The sequence below is a fragment of the Oncorhynchus tshawytscha genome, linkage group LG18 (genome assembly GCF_018296145.1).
Source record: "Oncorhynchus tshawytscha isolate Ot180627B linkage group LG18, Otsh_v2.0, whole genome shotgun sequence".
Classification (NCBI taxonomy): Eukaryota; Metazoa; Chordata; class Actinopteri; order Salmoniformes; family Salmonidae; genus Oncorhynchus; species Oncorhynchus tshawytscha.
The window spans coordinates 22402852-22426152 of record NC_056446.1 but is presented as its reverse complement, the minus strand read 5'-3'; the positions used below and the strand labels follow the sequence as shown (position 1 = coordinate 22426152).

Sequence of the window (23301 nt, the reverse complement as noted above, 5' to 3'; positions counted from 1 at the left end):
ACACTACTAATACAACTACTGCTAACACTACTAATACAACTAATACAACTACTGCTAACACTACTAATACAACTAATAAAAACTACTGCTAACACTACTAATTCAAACTACTGCTAACACTACTAATACAACTAATAAAAACGACTGCTAACACCACTAATACAACTAATACAACTACTGCTAACACTACGAATACAAGTAATAAAAACTACTGCTAACACTACTAATACAACTACTGCTAACACTACTAATACAACTACTGCTAACACTACTAATACAACTACTAAAACACTACTAATAAACACTGCTAACACTAATACTACTGCTACTGCTAACACTACTAATACAACAACTACTGCTAACACTACTAATACAACTAATACAACTACTGCTATACACTAATAATACTAATACAACTACTAATACAACTACTGCTAACACTACTAATACAACTAATACAACTACTGCTAACACTACTAATACAACTACTGCTAACACTACTAAACACTACTACTACTGCTAACACTACTAATACAACTACTGCTAACACTACTAATACAACTACTGCTAACACTACTAATACAACTAATACAACTACTGCTAATACTAACACTACTAATACAACTAATACAACTACTGCTAACACTACTAAATACAACTACTGCTAACAACAACTAATACAACTACTGCTAACACTACTAATACAACTACTGCTAACACTACTAATACCAGTACTGCTAACACTACTAATACAACTACTGCTAACACTACTAATACAACTAATACAAACTACTGCTAACACTACTAATACAACTAATAAAAACTACTGCTAACACTACTAATACAACTAATAAAAACTACTGTTAACACTACTAATACAACCAAGTACCTATAATACATAGTAACATATTTATAAACATCTTCACATGGTGATGTTTCTATTACTTAAAAACACAGTTTGTTCTTAACATTCAAAAAAGGCCTTTCTTAAATCCCCTGTGTGATTGTAATGTCCTGATTTCTGTATGTAAATTATTTCAGTAAGTTTGTATCTTTGTATCTGAAAGATCTTACTCCAACCTCATGATATACCCGTAGAATTTGTGATTGCTTCTGTTTTTGAAAGGAGTAGTGTGTGTCTTGTAAAGTGAGTATATACAGGGCACAGGAGGTTGGTGGCACCTTAATTGGGGAAGACGGGCTCGTGATAGTGGCTGGAGCGGAATACGTGGAATGGTATCATTGGTATCATTCCATTCACTCCGTTCCAGACATTATGAGATGTCCTCCTCCTCCGCAGCCTCCACTGATACAGAGAGATTTAAATAGATACATTTAGAAAGAAATTGGTACCAATGCAGTTGTCTTCTGTTAGTGATTTAGTGATTCACACATTGTGCAATGATGTGTCTTATAATGGCATCCAGGAATCAATCTTCAAAGATTGATATCAATTACATCTCATTCATAAAGTAAGGTCGTGGTTGTGTTTTTATAGAGAATGTCACCATAGTCTATTATAGGAAGCAGCAGTTGAGTTACTAAGGTATTTCTGATGGATTAAGTAAAACAATTATTAGATCTGTGTAGTAATCTAAGCTTATAGTTAATTGTTTTTCGAATATAATCAATGTGCTTTTCAGAAGATCATTCAGAATATATCCTCCAACCCAGATGTTCAAACAATCAACACTTTCAAGCATTGTTCCATTACTTGCATGGATTTTGAAATGGCCAGCTGTGGAGTTTATTCTTTGCTGTGTACATATCCATGCAATGTTGTCTTAATGTGTGTGTGTGTATATATATCAGAGCGAGGAGAAGACCCGAATTAACTCATCCTTGGAGCATCGTTTCCATGAATTGGAGACTCACTATGCCGAGGCCACCACACTAGTGCACTTACAAGGGACCCTCATCTACGACCTTCAGGTACACAGTACAGTACACAGTACAGTACACATCTTATAGTACCAGTAATGTAATAATCGAAGTACATTTTTCAAACATGTTGAGAGCTTGTCGTCTGTCTCTCTAGGCCCAGATCCATAACCTGTCTCGGCTAGTAGAGAGTGTACGGAGGAACCCTGGCTGTATGATCAACATTGTCGGTACCAGCCCTCAGATGAGTTCAGAGGAGGCCCTGCATCCAGGTACATAGACACCCATTATTGATAAACACACGCACACACACACACACACACACATCAGATATATTTTTATATATCAGATATATTTTTATATATATATATATATATATATATATATATTAATATTATTGCCTTATTTTGGACTTATTTAACATATCTACAATTCATTGGAGCCAAGGTCTACAATTTACCAGTAGGGGGTGACAAGCCTCTTTAAAAGTATTCTCTGAGTCCAATATCCCACCTGTTCATCTCTGCTCAAATACTGCATTTTTAAGTTTGTGTCAAATACTGATGAAACACTCTGTGTTTTCTCTGTCCGCCAGAGGTACAGCATGTGAGGAACTGTCCTATAGATTGTGCGTCTATCTACTATAACGGTGTGAGGCGCTCTGGTCTTTACACGGTGGTGCCTTCACTGGGGGTTATGCCTGTCGAGGTTTACTGTGACATGGAGACAGAGGGTGAGGGTTATATACTCTCACAAGTGTCACACATGAACAGAGTTGGTTTGTGGATTGAAGAACCAGTTTGATCAGTCAATAACATATCCTCATAATGTGTTTACACATAACTTGTACACTACCAATGCCAAGAGTCTGCAAAGCTGTCATCAAGGCAAAGGGTGGCTATTTGAAGAATCTCAAATATAAAATATATTTTGATTTGGTTAACACCTTTTTGGTTATTACATGATTCCATGTGTTATTTCATAGTAAGTAAAATAGTAAAAATAAAGAAAAACTCTTGAATAAGTATGTGTTCTAAAACTTTTGACCGGTAGTGTATGTCATATTTAATGTATACGTATCCTCTCCTTCTCCCAGGTGGTGGCTGGACGATGCTCCAGCGGCGTGTGGATGGCTCTGTGACCTTTGACCGGAGCTGGAGGGAGTATAAGGACGGGTTTGGTGATATGCATTCTGAGTTCTGGCTGGGTAACGACCACATCCATGACCTGACCAGCCAGGGAGACTATAGCCTCAGGATTGACCTAGAGGACTGGAGCAACAAGCACAAACACGCCCTCTACCAGAGCTTCAGGTGGGGGTTAGAGACAAACACGCCCTCTACGAGAGCTTCAGGTGGGGGTTAGAGACAAACACGCCCTCTACCAGAGCTTCAGGTGGGGGTTAGAGACAAACACGCCCTCTACCAGAGCTTCAGGTGGGGGTTAGAGACAAACACGCCCTCTACCAGAGCTTCAGGTGGGGGTTAGAGACAAACACGCCCTCTACCAGAGCTTCAGGTGGGGGTTAGAGACAAACACGCCCTCTACCAGAGCTTCAGGTGGGGGTTAGAGACAAACACGCCCTCTACCAGAGCTTCAGGTGGGGGTTATAGACAAACACGCCCTCTACCAGAGCTTCAGGTGGGGGTTAGAGACAAACACGCCCTCTACCAGAGCTTCAGGTGGGGGTTAGAGACAAACACGCCCTCTACCAGAGCTTCAGGTGGGGGTTAGAGACAAACACGCCCTCTACCAGAGCTTCAGGTGGGGGTTAGAGACAAACACGCCCTCTACCAGAGCTTCAGGTGGGGGTTATAGACAAACACGCCCTCTACGAGAGCTTCAGGTGGGGGTTAGAGACAAACACGCCCTCTACCAGAGCTTCAGGTGGGGGTTATAGACAAACACGCCCTCTACGAGAGCTTCAGGTGGGGGTTAGAGACAAACACGCCCTCTACCAGAGCTTCAGGTGGGGGTTAGAGACAAACACGCCCTCTACCAGAGCTTTAGGTGGGGGTTAGAGACAAACACGCCCTCTACCAGAGCTTCAGGTGGGGGTTAGAGACAAACACGCCCTCTACCAGAGCTTCAGGTGGGGGTTAGAGACAAACACGCCCTCTACCAGAGCTTCAGGTGGGGGTTAGAGACAAACACGCCCTCTACCAGAGCTTCAGGTGGGGGGTTAGAGACAAACACGCCCTCTACCAGAGCTTAAGGTGGGGGTTAGAGACAAACACGCCTAGGCATGCAGTCACATCACACACAAACATTCTACCAATATAGTGCCTTTTGGGTAATGTGATGGGTAGTGTAATTTGAACATTGTCATTAAGAAAACATTTCCAACTTCAAGAGGTTAAATTAAGACAAATTACTAGAAAACGGACTGTAAAAGGGACTGGGTTGACAGTAAAAGGGTTGACAATTGAATATTTATCAGCCGTAACTCCCCATGTGACAGGGGGAATGGAAGCTTGTTGTGTGGAACAGGGAGGGGGAATGGAAGCTTGTTGTGTGGAACAGGGAGGGGGAATGGAAGCTTGTTGTGTGGAACAGGGAGGGGGAATGGAAGCTTGTTGTGTGGAACAGGGAGGGGGAATTGAATGCAAGCTTAACAACAATATTTTAACATGTTAAAACATTTCTAGCCTATAATGAGTAACAGGGTTGACATGTTATACTCAATGTACTCAATTTTCCAACACAAAACACCCCAAAAAAACCGTAGAACCATCTCACCTGCTTCTACACTATGATTTGACTATTAATGTTCAATGTTCCTTTTTCAAAAGAAATAGTTTTACCATATTAAAACGAGAGTCCAGTTCACATTTCAGGGTAGACCTTAAACCTGATTAACCTTAATTAATCACTAATCGCATTAAATAAGTAAAATTACTTGTCCAAAGCAACAAAATAACCAGGGCTTAACAACAATGGTGAAAACTTGTGAAAACCTTGGGGTTGAGTGGGTTAACATTTTTGCAGAAGTTGGACATTTCAAAATGGTAATTTTCTGCGGATTTTCAATTTTTATTTGAGTGAAAACACACACTGTTAATGGAATTTGGAATGACCTAGACATTCTCTTTTGTGTGGCATTTTAACTTCTGCTTGTCCGTGTGCGTGTGTGTCTCCATACAGTGTGGATGGGGAGGACAGCCAGTACTGTCTCCATGTGTCTGGGTTCAGTGGGACGACGGAGGACTCATTCAGCTGGTACCATGACAAGCAGGGCTTCAGCACCCCCGACACTGGCAACATCTGTGCTGAGATATCCCACGGAGGCTGGTGGTACAACCAGTGCTTCTACGCCAACCTCAACGGAGTCTACTACAGAGTAACAACCTCACCATACAGACACACACACACTGCACAATAAATTACCTTGTCAGATAGAATGTGAATGGTATGTGAATGTTTGATAGAGGTATGTGTGTAATGATAATCAAAAGTATATTCATAACCAATCAAACAATCAAATGTTTTTTATAATCCCCTTTTTACATCAGCAGTTGTCACAAAGTGCTTGACAGATATTTACAGACCTATAGGTATCTGGTCACCGGTATTCCTCCCTGTTACCACCCTGACCGCTGACTCTGACTGTGTTTGTGACCCCACAGGGAGGCCGGTATTCCCCCAAGGGGAAGAACCCTCTAGGACCAGACGGAATCGTGTGGTATTCCTGGAAGGACTCGGACTACTACTCTCTAAGGAAAGTCAGTATGATGATCCGCCCACGTACCTTCCGCCCACGCATGTCGCCCTGAGAAACCACCGCATGGCCATGACAACCACCCCTGATGACGGTCAGGCTCCATAATGGCTCGTCTGATCTGATGACATCACCACAGACGTACATGCTCCACACTTTTACAGTGAAATGTGCTGTAAACCTTACTCACCGGTCTGGAGATGGATTTTCAGTGTGTGCACATATTTCTGAATGTGTGTGGATATATTTTTGCATAATGTTTAAATTTGCATTTGTGGCCATGCCACCAATAAGCCTGACAGGCACAGGAGGCTGGTGAGGCGAGGACGGCTCATAATAATGTCTGGAATAGAGTGAATGGAATATTATCAAACACATGGAAACCACATGTTTGATACCATTCAATTTATTCCATTCCAACCATTACTGAGCCCATCCTCCCAAATGAAGGTGCCACCAGCCACCTGTGCTCAGTGAGAAGCTCAGTCCTGGATACTGTGGCATGTTGTACTAAAGTCTTCTGACCAATACAGACACAGCAACATATATTGTCCAGTGAACTCTGAGAAACAAGTATTGAATGGAAGGTGTGGCACACGTCGAGAAGTCCTTTGTGTGTGTGTTGACCTGTCTAGAAGATGGCTGGAGTTACATAGATTCCACAGTCCTGTACTATAATAACATGACTGTGCCAAACTAACAGCCTATTGCTGGAGGGATGAAGGGGAACTTCCCTCCTATAGATCCACAGGCAGGTGGACAATATACTATACAGTACATAAAATGCTATATATTATACCATACATAATATATAGAAGAGAAAAGACACTGTTTAAACTGCAATGTGTGTTAGTGTGAAGACTAAGGGCTGAATCCCAACTAGAAAAACACAAAACTCAGATTAATGTAAATATAACGTTCTTACCTTTTAGCTCTTAACCAGACTGACTTAAAGGAGCAATTAGGGTTCAGTACCTTGCTCACGGACACAGACAGATTTTTCACCTTGTCGGCTTGGGGATTCAAACCAGCGAACTTTCGGTTATTGGCCCAACACTATTAACCACTAGGCTAACTGCCGCTGTTCTTAAACTGCAGTTAGCATTCAAACACAAGGAAGTGTGGGTGTTTACGGCCTTGTGTGCAGATTGAGATATTTACCTATTTGTGTGTGTAGATTGAGATACACTACATGACCAAAAGTATGTGGACACCTACTTGTCGAACATCTCATTCCAAAATCATGGGCATTAACATGGGAGTTGGTCCCCCCTTTGCTGCTATAACAGCCTCCACTCTTCTGGGAAGGCTTTCCACATTGCTGCAGGGACTTGCTTCCATTCAGCATCAAGAGCATTAGTGAGGAGTGGCACTGGTGTTGGGCGATAAGCAGTCGGCGTTCCAATTCATCCCAAAGGTGTTTACTGGGGTTAAGGTCAGGGATCTGTGCAAGCCAGTCAAGATCTTCCACACCGATTTGCGACAAACCATTTCTGTATGGACCTCGCTTTGAACACAGGGGCTTTGTCATGCTGAAACTGGAAAGGGCCTTCCCCAAACTGTTGCCACAAAGTTGGAAGCACAGAATCATATAGAATGTCATTGTAGGCTGTAGCGTTAAGATTTCCCTTCACTGGAAGTAACGGGCCTAAACCTAACCATGAAAAACAGCCCCAGACCATTATTCCTCTTCCACCAAACTTTACAGTTGGCACTATGCATTTGGGCAGGTAGCGTTCTCCTGGCATTTGTCAAACCCAGATTCGTCGGACTCCAGCTGACGCTTGGCATGGGGATCTTAGTCTTGTGCAGTGGAAACGCTGGAAACCTGTTATGAGGCCAACATTTTTACAAAAACAAATACTTTTTTTGGGGGGGGGCATGTTACTAATAAAGCCGCATACAAACACAGTCTCTTTTTTGTTTTCTTGAGTAAGGCAACTCCAAAATGCAGGTGTTTCAGCCTAGCTCAGTGTTCTGTCACTCATGGGGACACTATGTCACTGCCAAGTCTAATGGTAATGCAACCTTTATTTAACTAGGCAAGTCAGTGAAGAACAAATTCTTATTTACAATGACAGCCTACCGGGGAACAGTGGGTTAACTGCCTTGTTCAAGGGCAGAATGACATTTTTATCTTGTCAGCTCGGGGATTCGATCCAGCAACCTTACAGTTTCTGTCCCAACGCTCTAAACACTAGGCTACCTGCCGCCCCACAAGAACTAGAAAATTAGAGCTAGAAAATTCTAGTCCCTTGGGTGCTGCCATAGAGTTACATTAGAAGTGCCCATCCGAGAAAGCTCAAGGTCATTGGCCACAGATAAAATGACATCAAATGAAGTTATATGTACAGCAGCTTTGATTGGACTTATCATGTTTTATTTATTTGTATTTCGCCTTTATTTAACCAGGTCGGCCAGTTGAGAATAAGTTCTCATTTACAACTGCAACCTGGCCAAGATAAAGCAAAGCAGTGCGACAAATACAACTACACAGAGTTACACAAACAAATGTACAGTCAATAACACAATAGAACAATCTATGTACAGTGTGTGCAAATGTAGAAGAGTAGGGAGGTAGGCAATAAATAGGCCATGGAAGCGAAATAATTACAATTTAGCATTAACACTGGAGTGATAGATTTGCAGATGATGATGTGCAAGTAGGGATACTGGGGTGCAAAAGAGCAAGAGGATAAGTAACAATATGGGGATGAGGTAGTTGGGTGTGCTATTTACAGATAGGCTGTGTACAGGTACAGTGATCGGTAAGCTGCTCTGACAGCTGATGCTTAAAGTTAGAGAGGGAGATATAAGTCTCCAGCTTCAGTGATTTTTACAATTAGTTCCAGTCATTAGTAGCAGAGAACTGGAAGGAAAGGCGGCCAAATAAGTGTTGGCTTTGGGGATGACCAGTGAAATATACCTGCTGGAGCGCGTGCTACGGGTGGGTGTTGCTATGGTGACCAGTGAGCTGAGATAAAGCGGGGCTTTGCCTAGGATAGACTTACAGATGCCCTGGAGCCAGTGGATTTGGCGACGAATATGTAGTGAGGGCCAGCCAACGAGAGCATACAGGTCGCAGTGGTGCGTAGTATATGGGGTTTTGGTGACAAAACAGATGGCACTGTGATAGACTACATCCAGTTTGCTGAGTAGTGTTGGAGGCTATTTTGTAAATTACATCGCCGAAGTCAAGGATCGGTAGGATAGACAGCTTTACAATGAGGCAATGATCGCTGAGATCCTGGTTGAAGACAGCAGAGGTGTATTTAGAGGGCAAGTTGGTCAGGATGATATCTAAGAGGGTGCCCATGGTTACGGATTTAGGGTTGTACCTGGTAGGTTCCTTGATAATTTGTGTGAGATTGAGGGCATCGAGCATAGATTGTAGGACGGCCGGGGTGTTAAGCATATCCCAGTTTAGGTCACCTAGCAGCACAAGCTCTGAAGATAGAAGGGGGGGCAATCAATTCACATATGGTGTCCAGGTCACAGCTGGGGGCTGAAGGGGGTCTATAACAAGCGGCAACAGTGAGAGACTTGTTTCTGGAAAGGTGGATTTTTAAAAGTAGAAGCCTGAATTGTTTGGGAACAGACCTGGATAGTATAACAGAACTCTGCAGGCACTCGGTCCACCTTGGCAGTTCTATCTTGTCGGAAAATGTTGTAGTTGGAGATGGAAATTTCAGGATTTTTGGTGGCCTTCCTAAACCAGGATTCAGACATGGCTAGGACATCTGGGTTGGCGGAATGTGCTAAAGCAGTGAATAAAACAAACTTAGGGAGAAGGCTTCTGATGTTAACATGCATGAAACCAAGGCTTTTATAGTTACAGAAGTCAAGAAATGAGAGCACATGGGGAATGGGAGTGGAGCTAGGTGATGCAGGGCCTGGGTTAACCTCTATATCACCAGAGGAACAGAGGAGGAGTAGGATAAGTGTACGGATAAAGGCTATAAGAACTGGTTGTCTAGTGTGTTCAGAACAGAGAGTAAAAGGAGCAGATTTCTGGGCACGGAAGAATAGATTCAAGGAATAATGTACAGATAAGGGTATGGTAGGATATCAATACAGTGGAGGTAAACCTAGGCATTGAGTGGCGATGAGAGAGGTTTTGTCTCTCGAGGCACCATTTAAGCCAGGTGAGGTCACCACATGAGTGGGGAGTGGAACAAAAGGGCTAGCTAAGGCATATTGAGCAGGGCTGGAGGCTCTACATCGAGATAATCACAATAATCACTAGCCACAAGACATATTGACATTAGGGAGAGGCATGCGTAGCTGAGTGATCATTAGCGTCCAGTGAGTAGCTAGGCGAGCTGGAGACACGGCGATTCAGACAGCTAGCGGGCCGGCAGACTAGCAGAAGGGCCTTCGGTGGACGTCACGACGGAAGAGCCTGTTGAGACCCCCTCGGAAGGTTACGTCGGCACACCAGTTGTGATGGATCGTTGGCACTCCGTGTCGGCAGTAAAAGGGTCCAGGCCAATTGGCAAAATAGGTATTGTAACCCAAGAAATTGGCTGATGGACCTCTTCAGCTAGCCAGGAGATGGGCCTAGCTCAAGGCTATCTCCAAGCTAACTGGTGCTTGCTTCCGGACAGAGACGTTAGCCAGGAGTAGACACTCGGATAGCAGCTAGCTAGCTGCGATGATCCGGTGTAAAGGTTCAGAGCTTGTGGTAGGAATCCAGAGATGTGGTAGAGAAAAAGCAGTCCAATGTGCTCTGGGTTGATATCGCGCTGTGCAGACTGGCAGGAATTGACTGGGCTGTCAACATCATACTTTCAAAATCTTAGCTAGCAGTCATCATCATGAATCAAGTCCACAATCTACTGGCAAATCCTTTTGAACTATTGTCATATTAAGAGAAATAATGAAGAGAAATTATAGATTAAACGTATTGGTGCTCATCGGCCATAAACATTACACAACAAGTTAGAAATCACAAATTCAACAATGAGTGGTTTGGAAGGAATCAGTGACAGTGGCTAACTGCAAGCTTTGCAAACCAAACACTAGCCTGCTATTCAGTGGAATGGCTGTGTGGTCCCAAATCTGCGATTAAGGGGCTTTTTTCCAAGTTTAAAATGATAAACATTCACATTGGCCATGCTGTCAATGAAACATAATTTGTGCCGCGGTCTAAACAACTTAACTTGGAACTGCGAAAACAACTGGGAAGTCGGGAATAAATGCATTGGAAAATACATTTTGAACGGTCATCCAACTCGGAACTGTAAATCTGGTCTCTTTCTACAGCTATGACCTGAAGATCAATGATGTCATCACGATTTGACCTTGTTTTTCCCCCCCAGAGTTCCCAGTTGTTTTGAAAGCACCATAAATCCAGAGAATGACAGACTTTGATGACAAAATATGCCCATGAAGGACAGCCACGCCACCTTCCTGTTCAAGTGAGCACAGCACAACAAGGGGAGTCCAAAAATGTATTGTATGCTGCTGCATAAATTATGTAATATGCCAGGTAGATATGTATACTGTAGCTAAGAAAGTAATACTAAGTGTATGTTGTGCAGTAAGATGTTAGTAGCCCATGTGCCTCACACTAATAAGTTGGTCCATATACCCCTCTTAATTTTGCCTACTGTTCTGACTTGGTGGTGTACATGTAGCATTTAACCTGTTTTAGAGAACTGTAATCATCAAATATTGTAAGAGCTTTCATTGTCTGCTTATATGCCCCCTTTATTTATCCTACGGTTCTTCTGACTTGGTGTACAGGGAGAACACTATAAGAATGGCCCATGTTCTGAATTGTGGCGCTGTACATTTCAATAGTGCAAAACAAATAGTTATATTGACTATGTCCGTCCTACTGTAGCTCGCTCAATGTCTTAATCGAAATTACAGATTGCCTCATTTGCTTGTCGTCACCTTATATCATAGTTTGTACATCTCAATTGTCAGTAGACACCACTTTTGTTTTAGCAAGTCAGCCATATAAGCTATGTTTTTTTTAAAGGCAGTAAATGAGGCTGAATAAACTGTTTTTCACTGCCAGACAAGGCTCTGCTGATAGCCAGGTGTAGCAGTGGTAAGGTGTTGAGACTGCTGTTGGTTGGGACAGCTGTATGTAGGCCCTAACAGTTTGTGGGCATTGTTTGTCACCGTTATAGTGCAATTAATGTATTGTTTAGTGTTGTGTAGTGGCTTTGCTAGGATGCATCCCTCTTTTATTTATTTTCCCCCATCAAGATTTACATAATAAAATCGCTACTGGTCTTGTGTGCATGCGGCTGCTCGGTCATAGAAACCCATTTCATGAAGCTCCCGATGAACAGTTCTTGTGCCGACCTTGCTTCCAGAGGCAGTTTGGAACTCGGTAGTGAGTGTTGCAACCGAGGACAGACAGTTTGTATGCACTACAGCACTCGGTGGTCCCATTTTGTGAGCTTGTATGGCTTACCACTTCACATCTGAGCCGTTGTTGCTCTTAGACATTTCCACTTCACAATAACAGCACTTACAGTTGACCGGGGCAGGTCTAGCAGGGCAGAAATTTGACAACCTGACTTGTTGGAAAGGTGGCATCCTATGACGCTGCCACGTTGAAAGTCACTAAGCTCTTCAGTAAGGCCATTCTACTGCCAATGTTTGTTTATGGAGATTCCATGGCTGTGTAGTCGATTTTGTACACCCGTCAGCAACAAGTGTGGCTGAAACAGTCACATCCACCCATTTTAAGAGGTGTCCACATACTTCTGTATATATAGCGTATTTAACTCTTTATAGAGTGAAATATTTAACTCTTTCTGGGTGTAGAGATAGAGACCCAGCTGCACCTGATTTCAGTCAGAGCTGGGTGCAGGCAGAGTACAGGGTGAAAGACCTCTTTCATTCCACCCTCATAATCAGCACAAACACACTCTTTGACACTCCGCTCTGCTTATAGACCAACTCATTTTCATTCCTATCCATCTCTACAGAATTTTCAGACGGGGCCTGCAGTGTGTGTATATAAGTGTGTGTGGGTGGGTGGGTGTCGTCCCAAATACACAAGTCCGGCAGAACAAGACATGACTCACACTCACTCCCACAAACACACTCAAAGAAATGCAAACGTGTACACGGAGAGTACAAATCATTTTTATTAAATCAAACTTAATTTCTCCTCTTTCTGGGTGACAACGTATCGCAAATATTACTATACATAAAATAATACCTCAACAACCAAAAAGCACATGCATCAGATAGAATATATATTTGTATTTATGTGACGAGAATAGAAAGAGGGAGATTAAATAATGATTGAAGATTGCACTGCGGTATTAAGTGGAGTGAGGCAGAGAAGAGCTGTCATAGACACCTGGATAAAGGCAGGCTGTGTCCCAATTGTCTTAACACATTTCCTTACTAACCACTGCTATGTAAGGATTTGATAGGTGAAAGCAATATTGTGAAACCGCTCAGCTGTTTTTGAAGGAAAGAAAACAAGGGAGCAATTTACGAGTATTGGGACCCAGCCACCATGTTTGGCACTGGCTTTGGGAGAAGCATTGGCTCGCTGATGTTTGGCTTCCATGGACGAGGAGTAGGCTCCCATTGCATAACCTCTAACATTCCCCATCAGGATTTGTCCTTCCAGAAGGGAGAAAAGCAGAACTCCATGTTTTTGGAAAGATGTGAGTAGTAAAAAAAAAAAAAAAAAAAAAAAAATGAGGCAGGGGGAATTAGCGAAGCATGCAGTTCTATTTTCTACAGAACGTCAACAAGGCACAGTGGCAGGAAAGGGTCGAGCTTCCTGTTAGAGATCGAGGAAGTGAGTGAAGGAAGAGGCGGGGCACTGCCAGCAGTGTTCAGACACACTCACAAGCAAGGGGCGTGGTGACACACTCTCTCTCATATCTGCTGGAACTTAACTGACAAGGCATAATGCAACATCTCTACTCTGAACTGTGAGTGTGTTTCAATCACTTAAAAAAAATCATAAACACAATTTCTGTTGAAATGCTGTGATTAAAAAATGCTGTGATGCTGGGGTAAGGTCCAAAAGATGACCAGGGGATAATAAAGAACCATGGAGCAAAAAACAACACCCACAAAGGCGTGCTTGGTCATGGGAGAGATCCATAACACATCCATCCAAACATTATCAGAGAACCAAGGTAGGGAACTGTAGTTTTACTATAATGTGGAACTGAGGAAGTCAGTTCCACATGAGTAGCCCATGGATTCAGTCAAACAAGGAAATGCAAACAGTATCCTCTTTGCCAGGGGGAGAGAGCTGCTCTTTGACCTCTGCATTTTGAGTGAATCACTGAGTTAGTGAGGGCAATGCTTAACTGTGTTCAATGAGGGCCTGAATGTTTGTCATGTTACCCTGACCTGAGACACAGGAAGAAGTCAGTGTTGTTTCCTGTGGGACTGGGCTGTTTGGTGCTGTATGTGGCACCCACTGTGCATCAGGCACTGCTGCAATCCACCCATCTGGGTTTCGACTGTCTACACCTCTTCCTAAACAGTTCCTAGACTGTTTAAAACAGATTACATTAGCATCATTAGCTAACGACTGCAGGAAATGAAATTGCACTGAGCGCAAAGGGAAAAAGCAACAGAGTGAGAAATAGAAAAAGAGAGATATCTTGGGTGTTAAGCTGTTTCTTGCATTTTCAGTTTTAGGAGGCAGGTTTACATGGTGGTGAATTGACTGTGTGCTTGCTTCAGCTTCTCAGCAATCTGCCCAAACCAGGAATAAAGAGAAAAATCCCATTGAAAGCCATGTGCTGAATACCTAAATAAAAATATTCATCAGATTGAAGCATTGTTGATGGACTACTATTTGTATGTACAGATGCATCTATTCATAGCAGTCCCTCTCACCTTGTGACCAGGGTCAGAGACAATTGCATGTGAGCATGTGGAAATGACCCATTCATTAATATAATTTCAATGCAAGCAATACTCATTCGCTTTAGATCCACTGTCATTCAGGCAAATAACTCATAGGTTTTCTATTTGAGAAAAAGAAGCTACTGACATTTTAAAATTGTGTTCTTACCGTCTCGTAGAACTTCACTTGCTCCTCCAGGTACAGCTGCATCACCCTGTTGTAGTCGTAGATACGGTTGCTATGGAAGTGGTTCATCTCAGCTGTGGGTGGGGGGAAAACAGGAAATCCACTGTCACGTGATTTAGTATAGATGATGGAACCATCTCTTTATACACCATAGGCTTACAGTACTTTGTGCTAGCACATTTAACCATCGCTAACACATTTAGCATTAGACCAGTAGCCTTACCTTGTAGTGCATATGACATGGTGCTAACACGTTTAGCCATGGTCACTTTGTCTTGAGGGGTGATCTTGCTAGCTGCCACCAGCCGGTCTCCCTCCTTCACCTTCTCTATGGCCGCCTAACAGTGAAAAGACAGAGCAGTCTTGAGCTTTACACAAAATCCTAGGGATTCAACTTTACAGCTATACTGGATTAAACAGGGATCTACATTAATAGCAAAGACACTGTAGGTCCTAACCAAAATAAAATGGTTTTGTTCTTTTAGCAATGTTATTTTCATATGGTTGTTATTCTCTCGCTCGCACTCCTCTGCCCTAGGCTCAGTATCATGTGAAATCCAATTTCTCTCTCTCTCTTGCTCTCCCTCTCCCTCCCCCCCTGTAGGAGTCTACCTTGTGTACTCCAATGGTGTCAGGGAAACATCCCAGAAGGCCTTTGTACTCATTGTTGTTCTCCATGAGGAAGTGCAGGTCTTTCCTGGGCTACAGGGAGAGAACATGGACAATTAGATATCAAATCACACACACAGCCACACAACCCAATATCCTCTGCAAACAGAGCAAAAGCCAATTCACATTACACTTTTGGTACTGAGCCAGAAAAGCCAATGAACAAGATGAGTACAATAATACAACTGTGACATCATCAGAAAGAAATGTAGTAGCAATGTCTCAAATAGCAAAAAACAGGAAACCACTTAAAAACGATAGAAATATGACCAAAAACAGAGATAATAAAGGACCATGTAGGGAAAACAACATCCACAAAGGCGTGCTTGGTCATGGAAGAGATCCATAACACATCCATCCAAACATTACCAGAGAACCAAGGTAGGGAACTGTAGGTTTACTATAATGTGGAACTCACACACACACATATATATATATGTATATATAGACAGCACTGTGTCTGAGTGCTAGTAACTACCCAGGACTGGAACTACACAGCTAATGCTAATGATTGGTGGAGGTCAAAAGGTCAAAAAGAAGTCAAACAGAGTCTGGACCAAGGACAGAAACCTCTGGACTGGAGCAACACATGCTTACCAGATGAGTCCTCCATGTCGACGCTGCTGCGACAACATCAAAAACAGGGTGGGGCTTTGATTTCATTACAAACCACACTACACCGTCATGGATATAAATCAGAGAACTGATATTCAAACATTATGTTCAACTGAATTGTCAGAGGAACATAGAGAACATATTTTGCTCTGGTGGCCTTAAATGAATGTCATGGAGTAATCATACAAGTCTTGACCTTTTCCCTTCAGATAACACACACCTCACACACAGGATGCTTAGTGAAAGGGTCAGAAGAAGGTCAGAACAAGGATATAAAACAGACACTGTGAGGTCACAGGAAACGCACGCAGACATCCAGGAAGTGACATCAGACAGGAGCAGCTTGGGGCGATGAAGAAAAAAGAGAGACCAAAGGAACGGGAATAGAGCACAAGGTCTTTGGGGCTAAAGGAAGTACACAGAGCAACAGGAAGTTGCCCCCACTCGCCCAAAGCTGCTCCTCAACGTAGACTAGCATACATTCCCTCAAAGGCTTATTTTGGATTCCAAGGCCTCAACAACTGAGACAAAACATCTGACGTATAGCACACATTGCCTTTCAAATACTAATACACATATTTACAGCCCTTGAGCAACTACACTCTCAACATGAGACTCTTTGGCAGCCTCTGAGTGGAATAATCTGTCTGTGTTAAAACTACTCCCTCTCTGAATAGCATTAAAAGGAAGGTGAAATCCTAGTTAATGGATAGTGTGCTTGTGTGAGCAATCCCTCCTAGTTCCTTTGTGTATAGTGTGTAAACTGGATGTTTTTGTGTTCTTATGATTAAGTAACCAAATTGGCCTGCCAATTTAGATGTATATTTTTTTATCGTGCCACATTATGCCAAACACTATCATGAAAGAGGACCACAATGGAAATAAGTCAGACATTTGTGCTTTTTTGTGTTCATCCTCAGTGATTCTTAATCAATTGAATAATTTTGTATGCATATTGTTGGATTCTAGCTTGAAATATACTTTTACTATACTAAAACGTATTGATACTTTACATGTACAAGGAATGTATATGTTGGGGTCAATGAAGGGTGGATAGGAATCTGGTGTATGTCCTAAGGAGGGAGGTAAAGGGCAACAGTGTAGTTAGTCTCTGTTAGGGCAGGCCAGCTGCGAAACTAGAGAGGAGCGTGGAATTCGGCTCGAGGTTAAGTCAACAGATGAAGTGAGAAGAAACCTCTGGGAGGGGGGCCAGAGGGGCCCACCACAACAGTCCTATCTCACACACACACTTCCACACCCACCAAGGTTCTAGCATCAGGAAGGACCATGACTACACCAGTGAGAGAAACCAATTAAGCTCCTGCCTGGTGACAGAGATGTATTGGCTATCTAGACGTGTAAGGAGTTGACCCTGCCTAGTAAGAGGTTATAAATATATGTGCTTGTGTAATCATGCATTGTCTTTGCAGGTGTATGACCCAGTGGGTGAATAAACATAGTTTGAGATTTTTCCTAGTCATCCGTTTGAGTTTTTACTCTGTTTGTTCAGAACCTAACAGTATCTTGATTTTAAATGATCAAATAAAATAACATGGAAATTCAATTCTGACACTGAAAATAACCACACATTCTGATAATTGATTTTAACCCAGAGGAGATACAGGGTTAAGAGAGAGATCTGCAGGTTTTGACACATCTGTACTGGTACTGTACCTGCTCAGCCACCATCTGAGCTATCTCCTCATAGGTCTTTCCTGCTGAAGTCATGGCATCGGTGAGGGTTGCCTCTCCTGCAGATACAAGAACCTGTTTTTTTATATTATACGCAACAACACTTATATTGAACAAACTAAAACATACAGAGATCCATATATATCCCTTTTAGTGGGGTAAATATCTGTCCAAGCAGGCCTACCTTGGTATCCACTGCTGGTGAAGACAGACGAGAGGTTCTGGAAGGCCTTACCAATCCTCTGGTACTCTTTGGGCAAAGCTGAGGACACACACAGATCGGTCATGTGTTATAACTATGTAGCCTGCATAGCTGCTGTGTAGAGTTTATGTAGTGCATACATACGTCCTGTGCATCTCTTCCAGTGCTCCTGGCCCACTGTGAGTAGATCCTTCACACCATCATCCATAGCTTTGGTGAAACGACTGAACTGATCACACTTCTGCTCCCTGTTACGCAATGGAAACAAATGAAGAAAAACACCCCATAACATTTCATATTGTGTATGTCTGCTGCAGAGTGGTGTGATGTCACTCACACTTCGATGGGGTCCAGGTCGGGGGCTTCAGGCTCTATGGAGGAGAAGATCATCACTCCCACATCCTCGTCTTTCTCTGCTTTTCTCTTCCCTGTTTTCCAGTCCTGCAACACACAGTGCTCAATAGCCAATCCTCAGTGTCACTACCAGTCCTGTACAGTCAGAGCTCCATGTCCAGTCTGATACTGCACCCCTCTGCTGATCCTGGGGGAGGAAGATGAGGAAGACTCCTACTGTACCTTCTCGTCCTTGTAGGTCAGGAAGAGTTGGAAGACGTCACTGTTGGAGACCACAGGGTGCCGACACATCCTGGTCATCCAGCCCTGCAACCTCTCCATCCTCATCTTGATAAACTCCTCCTCAAAACGCCCTGGCAGAGAGGGAGGGAGGGAGGGAGAAAGGGAGAGAGAGCAGATATAAGCAGTGTGCATTGAAAGGAGCACCCCAGGCTCCACATATACCTTCCTACATTAAGTGAACTCCTCTCCTATAGGATAGACAGAGGGTTTCTCAGTGGAGGAGAGAAGAGGAGAGGTTAGCAGGTCAGTCTCTCACCTGTGACCTGCTTGTCCGGTAGAGAGGGGATGGGGATGGCTGAACCAAACTTGTCCAGTAGCCTCTCATACAGCCAATCAAAGTGCTTGTATCGGTGATTGACAGGTCTGTTTGTGGTCTGCAAACCAATCACACAAAGTTAACATGCACTATAATGCCAATGGGTTGGCATAATATTGGCTTTCGGCAACTGCAGCTTTTATCTGAGACAGCTCGTTATATCAGGCATTTGGACAATGTATCTGTCCCTAGAAATGATCGAGCCAGAAACATTAATGACCATTCACATTGATACTAGTAGTGGTCCCACAGACACTTACGTTGGGTATGACATGGTACTCGATGTAGCTCTTCAGGCCGTACATCTTGGTGCCCTTCTTAGGGTCGGCTACGACACAGTCCAGCTGAGCCTCTGGATAGGACCACACTGGACCAACCTCCCCCATCTGAGACGGAGCAGAGACAACCCTACTAAATCCTACAAGATAAATCCTACATCAATTTGAAAAGACTACAGTACAAAAAATTGCTAAACAACACAGCCAACCACACTCCATTCAATGTCCAGTCCTGATGAAGGTCCTCCACCAACTCACATAGATGGTTATCTTCTCCTTTCCCTTGGGTGGTTGCTTGCAGAGGAGGAACAGCTCAGGACCAGACTTGGAGAACCCGGGGAACCTGCTCAAAGAGGAACACACAGGGGTAAAGGTCAGGGGTTAAGTGTCAGTGGTTAGGTAGAAAGGGACACTTGACAGTCTGGAAATCCAACGGCAATGGTTTAACAGAGTTGGGCCAACTATCCTCCGCCAAACGTCTCAGATTCTAAACCGCAAACTAAGATGGACAAACTCTGTATATTGACTCAAAGTTTATGTTTACCGTGGGTAAAATCTGGGTAAAAGTGGTTGTTAGGTCACGGCTAGTGTTTGTGGATTCAGTGTGATGGTTTGGAGTAGTAGTCAGCTGTCTTACTTGTTGAGGGAGATCTTCATGGAGGAGCCAGTAGCCCCTCCTCTCTGGATGGCCCCTCCATCTCCAGACTCGGAGTTTGACTTCACATCATCCCACTCATCATCCCACTCATCGTCCTCCGCTCCTACCCCCCACACACACACACACACACACCCTTAGTAACCAAATACATGGAAGAGAGATCATACAGCATAAAAAGCCTAAAACCGAGATCAGAGAACATGCACTAGACCAGTGGGTTTCAAACCTCTCCTCGAGGACCCCCAGACGTTCTTATTCCAGAGCTAGCACACCTGATTCCAATCACTAATCATTAAGCCCTTGATTAGAGAATTAGGTGAGCTACTTCAGGGAAAATCTTGGGTGCCCGATGAGAGGTTTGAAGACCACTGCACTGCACTACCCCGTGCTATGTTTTGAGAGAAAAATTGTAAATATACTGTACAGTATGTATCCAAACAGAAACAACAAACCTATTATATCAGTCTAGATAATCAGTTAGATATATCCTCAAAACCAACCAATTAAGTGTTAAGCTATAAATACTGTGAATAGCTTTCTTGAGAGAAAATACACACAATGCAAACACATGCCTGCAATAGAGAATTTTTTTAACATTTACTGGTTATACACATGCCAGACATTTTCTTAAAACAAGAAACAGTCAACACTCGCACAAACAGGGAAACCCTCCCAGCAGGCAATGCATGGTGGGATACCTGACCAGTCAATAAGGTAGGGATATGGATAGATATCTTTGGAAGGAAAAAGAAGAGGCACTTTGTTATTTCGTTCATTCAGTCAGTCACGTCTTAATTCAGAATATAGTTTTAAAACGGGAAGTGAAAAACCAAAGCCAGCAAAAACTCTGCAAAGGCAAGTGATCTCATAACTATCGATGACAACACCGCCCCGTTTAAGACCACACCTAGAAAATGCATTGCAAAAAACCACCCTTCATGTATGCCAAAGGCTACATTCTTAAAACCCAAAACATAGATATTAACAATGGATAAAGTTCCTAAAAAGAGGTATAACAAGGGGGGAAAAATCATTTCTGGAGACATCTTTCTGCAAGTCTTTTGCCAGAAACTTGCTAAAGTAGGTCTTCCCTACAGTATTACGAGCAAATTATTACCAAAGTGTTGAGGTCCATAAAGGGGCCCTCATTGCCCTTTAGTTCCTCTAGAACAGTGACTCTTACCTGGGCCCTGGTAGGCCTGAGGATGGCTCTGTGCTGTGGTGCCCCAGGGGTCAGGGGCAGCACTCTTGCCTGTAATGGTGCCTGTAATGGTGCCCTCTGGCTGGGCCGCCCAGTTGTTGGAGGAACCTCCCGTGGTGTCCTGGTTCCATACCGACCACGGGTCTTTACCGTTACTCGCCTAGAGGAGCGAGAGAGAGGAGAGAGAAAAATAGGTAGGGGTAGAAGAGAGCCTTTTTAACAATCAACCAATACTGGTTTTAAATGACTTGTCAGGGAAAGAAATTACAGGGTATATAACTTGACTTGATAGAAATTTGAATATACAGTGGTGCAAAAAGTATTTAGTCAGCCACCAATTGTGCAAGTTCTCCCACTTAAAAAGATGAGGCCTGTAATTGTCATCATTGGTACACTTCAACTATGACAGACAAAATGAGGGAAAAAAATCCAGAAAATCACATTGTAGGATTTTTAATGAATTTATTTGCAAATTATGGTGGAAAATAAGAATTTGGTCAATAACAAAAGTTTCTCAATACTTTGTTATATACCCTTTGTTGGCAATGACAGAGGCGAAATGTTTTCTGTAAGTCTTCACAAGGTTTTCACACACTGTTGCTGGTATTTTGGCCATTCCTCCATGCAGATCTCCTCTAGAGCAGTGATGTTTTGGGGCTGTTGCTGGGCAACACGGACTTTCAACTCCCTCCAAAGATTTTCTATGGGGTTGAGATCTGGAGACTGGCTAGGCCACTCCAGGACCTTGAAATGCTTCTTACGAAGCCACTCCTTCATTGCCCGGGCGGTGTGTTTGGGATCATTGTCATGCTGAAAGACCCAGCCACGTTTCATCTTCAATACCCTTGCTGATGGTAGGCTTTGTTACTTTGGTCCCAGCTCTCTGCAGGTCATTCACTAGGTCCCCCCGTGTGGTTCTGGGATTTTTGCTCACCGTTCTTGTGATCATTTTGACCCCACGGGGTGAGATCTTGCGTGGAGCCCCAGATCGAGGGAGATTATCAGTGGTCTTGTATGTCTTCCATTTCCTAATAATTCCTCTTTAAAAAAATAAAAATGTGTCTTTTATACTGATAACAAGTTCAAACAGGTGCCATTAATATAGGTCAATGAGTGGAAGACAAAGGAGCCTCTTAAAGAAGAAGTTACAGGTCTGTGAGCACCAGAAATCTTGCTTGTTTGTAGGTGACCAAATACTTATTTTCCACCATAATTTGCAAATAAATTCATAAAAAATCCTACAATGTGATTTTCTGGATTTTTTTTCTCATTTTGTCTGTCATAGTTAAAGTGTACCTATGATGAACATTACAGGCCTCTCTCATCTTTTTAAGTGGGAGAACTTGCACTATTGGTGGCTGACTAAATACTTTTTTGCCCCACTGTAAGACTGCTTGAGAAAAATGGACATAAAACATGAAACAAGGAAGAAAAGATGGTGTTCTCACTCCAACCCTTACCTGGCAGATTCCCTCCCCACACATCCCAATCAAAATACAGAGTCAGGCAACACACTCACGTGTGACTGTGTGTTGAATGGTATGGAAGTTGAACCCTGGACTTGCAGGTACAGCGTGTTTCCTCAAGTCACACAAAATTATGCAAAAACGTCTCTCGCGCACAATGCCACTCTCACGCTTATCTAAATAATTGAGAAATTCATGCCTCGTATTCAAGTCCAGCAATGTGACGCACTGCACTGTACCATTCAGATTATGCCAAGGCACGGCAGTATGCAGCACGTCACTGTAAGCCTTTCTCCCAGTCATTTCCATGGCTGGAGGACTACATGTGGTGAAGGACAACACAAGCAGAACAGACACACATCTCATGCGTTCTACAGTCATTCATTCACTGAGACTATAGAAGAATTTTGCATCAAGACAATCGACAGGACAACTGCATGCCATGCGTATGGGGCAGACGTTGGCCATGCCGCAAGCATGTGTGTGTAGATCAGGGCTGTTCCTGGAGCGCTACCCTTCTCTAGGTTTTCACCCCAACCCCAGTTGTAACTGACCTGATTCAACTCATCAACCAGCGAATTATTAGAATCAGGTGCGCTAGATTAGGGTTGGAGCGAAAAACCTACAGGATGGTAGCGCTCCAGGAACAGGGTTGGAGAGCCCTGTGTGGATGTGTGTGTGTGTGTGTATATGTGTTCGCGTTTGGATAGGAAGTTGCTGACCAAACATCTCCATCATAGGCTACTTACAGTAAGCCACAAAACAAACAGAGTGAGTGAGAGTACATTAGAGGACCACAGTGGTGGGAAACACAGACTCATAGCAGCTGTAGTGTGTTACCACAGAACAAACTGCAGGAGTTTTGATTTATTCTGCTGAATTGTCCAACAATTTGTTTACAACATATAAAAACAATGGTAAAATTG

General features: G+C 43.2%; 2 protein-coding genes across 7 annotated transcripts in view; one reads left to right on the top strand and one right to left on the bottom strand.

The window, feature by feature from the left end:
• Positions 1-6840, top strand: part of si:ch211-203k16.3 (angiopoietin-related protein 7) — a 40989-nt gene extending 34149 nt beyond the window's left edge. The window contains exons 3-8 of the mRNA XM_024405257.2: positions 1813-1932; positions 2039-2153; positions 2477-2614; positions 2978-3194; positions 5026-5221; positions 5508-6840. Coding sequence (XP_024261025.1) covers positions 1813-1932; positions 2039-2153; positions 2477-2614; positions 2978-3194; positions 5026-5221; positions 5508-5654 — 933 coding nt within the window. The 3' untranslated portion in view covers positions 5655-6840. The remainder of the gene's footprint in view (positions 1-1812; positions 1933-2038; positions 2154-2476; positions 2615-2977; positions 3195-5025; positions 5222-5507) is intronic.
• A 5856-nt stretch (positions 6841-12696) lies between these two features.
• The window catches only part of snx9b (sorting nexin 9b), a 28260-nt gene continuing 17655 nt past the window's right edge, over positions 12697-23301 (bottom strand). For 2 of the 6 annotated variants that reach the window (XM_024405251.2, XM_024405255.2), the window contains 15 exons: positions 20892-21069; positions 20407-20442; positions 19688-19811; positions 19309-19396; positions 19033-19158; positions 18713-18830; positions 18397-18527; positions 18158-18261; positions 17965-18068; positions 17803-17880; positions 17601-17677; positions 15255-15344; positions 14866-14980; positions 14625-14716; positions 12697-14302 (listed from right to left, as the gene is read on the bottom strand). In XM_024405251.2, coding sequence (XP_024261019.1) covers positions 14255-14302; positions 14625-14716; positions 14866-14980; positions 15255-15344; positions 17601-17677; positions 17803-17880; positions 17965-18068; positions 18158-18261; positions 18397-18527; positions 18713-18830; positions 19033-19158; positions 19309-19396; positions 19688-19811; positions 20407-20442; positions 20892-21069 — 1509 coding nt within the window. In that variant the 3' untranslated portion in view covers positions 12697-14254. The remainder of the gene's footprint in view (positions 14303-14624; positions 14717-14865; positions 14981-15254; positions 15345-17600; positions 17678-17802; positions 17881-17964; positions 18069-18157; positions 18262-18396; positions 18528-18712; positions 18831-19032; positions 19159-19308; positions 19397-19687; positions 19812-20406; positions 20443-20891; positions 21070-23301) is intronic. The other 4 variants (XM_024405254.2, XM_024405256.2, XM_024405252.2 and 1 more) reach the window with 3 other exon arrangements.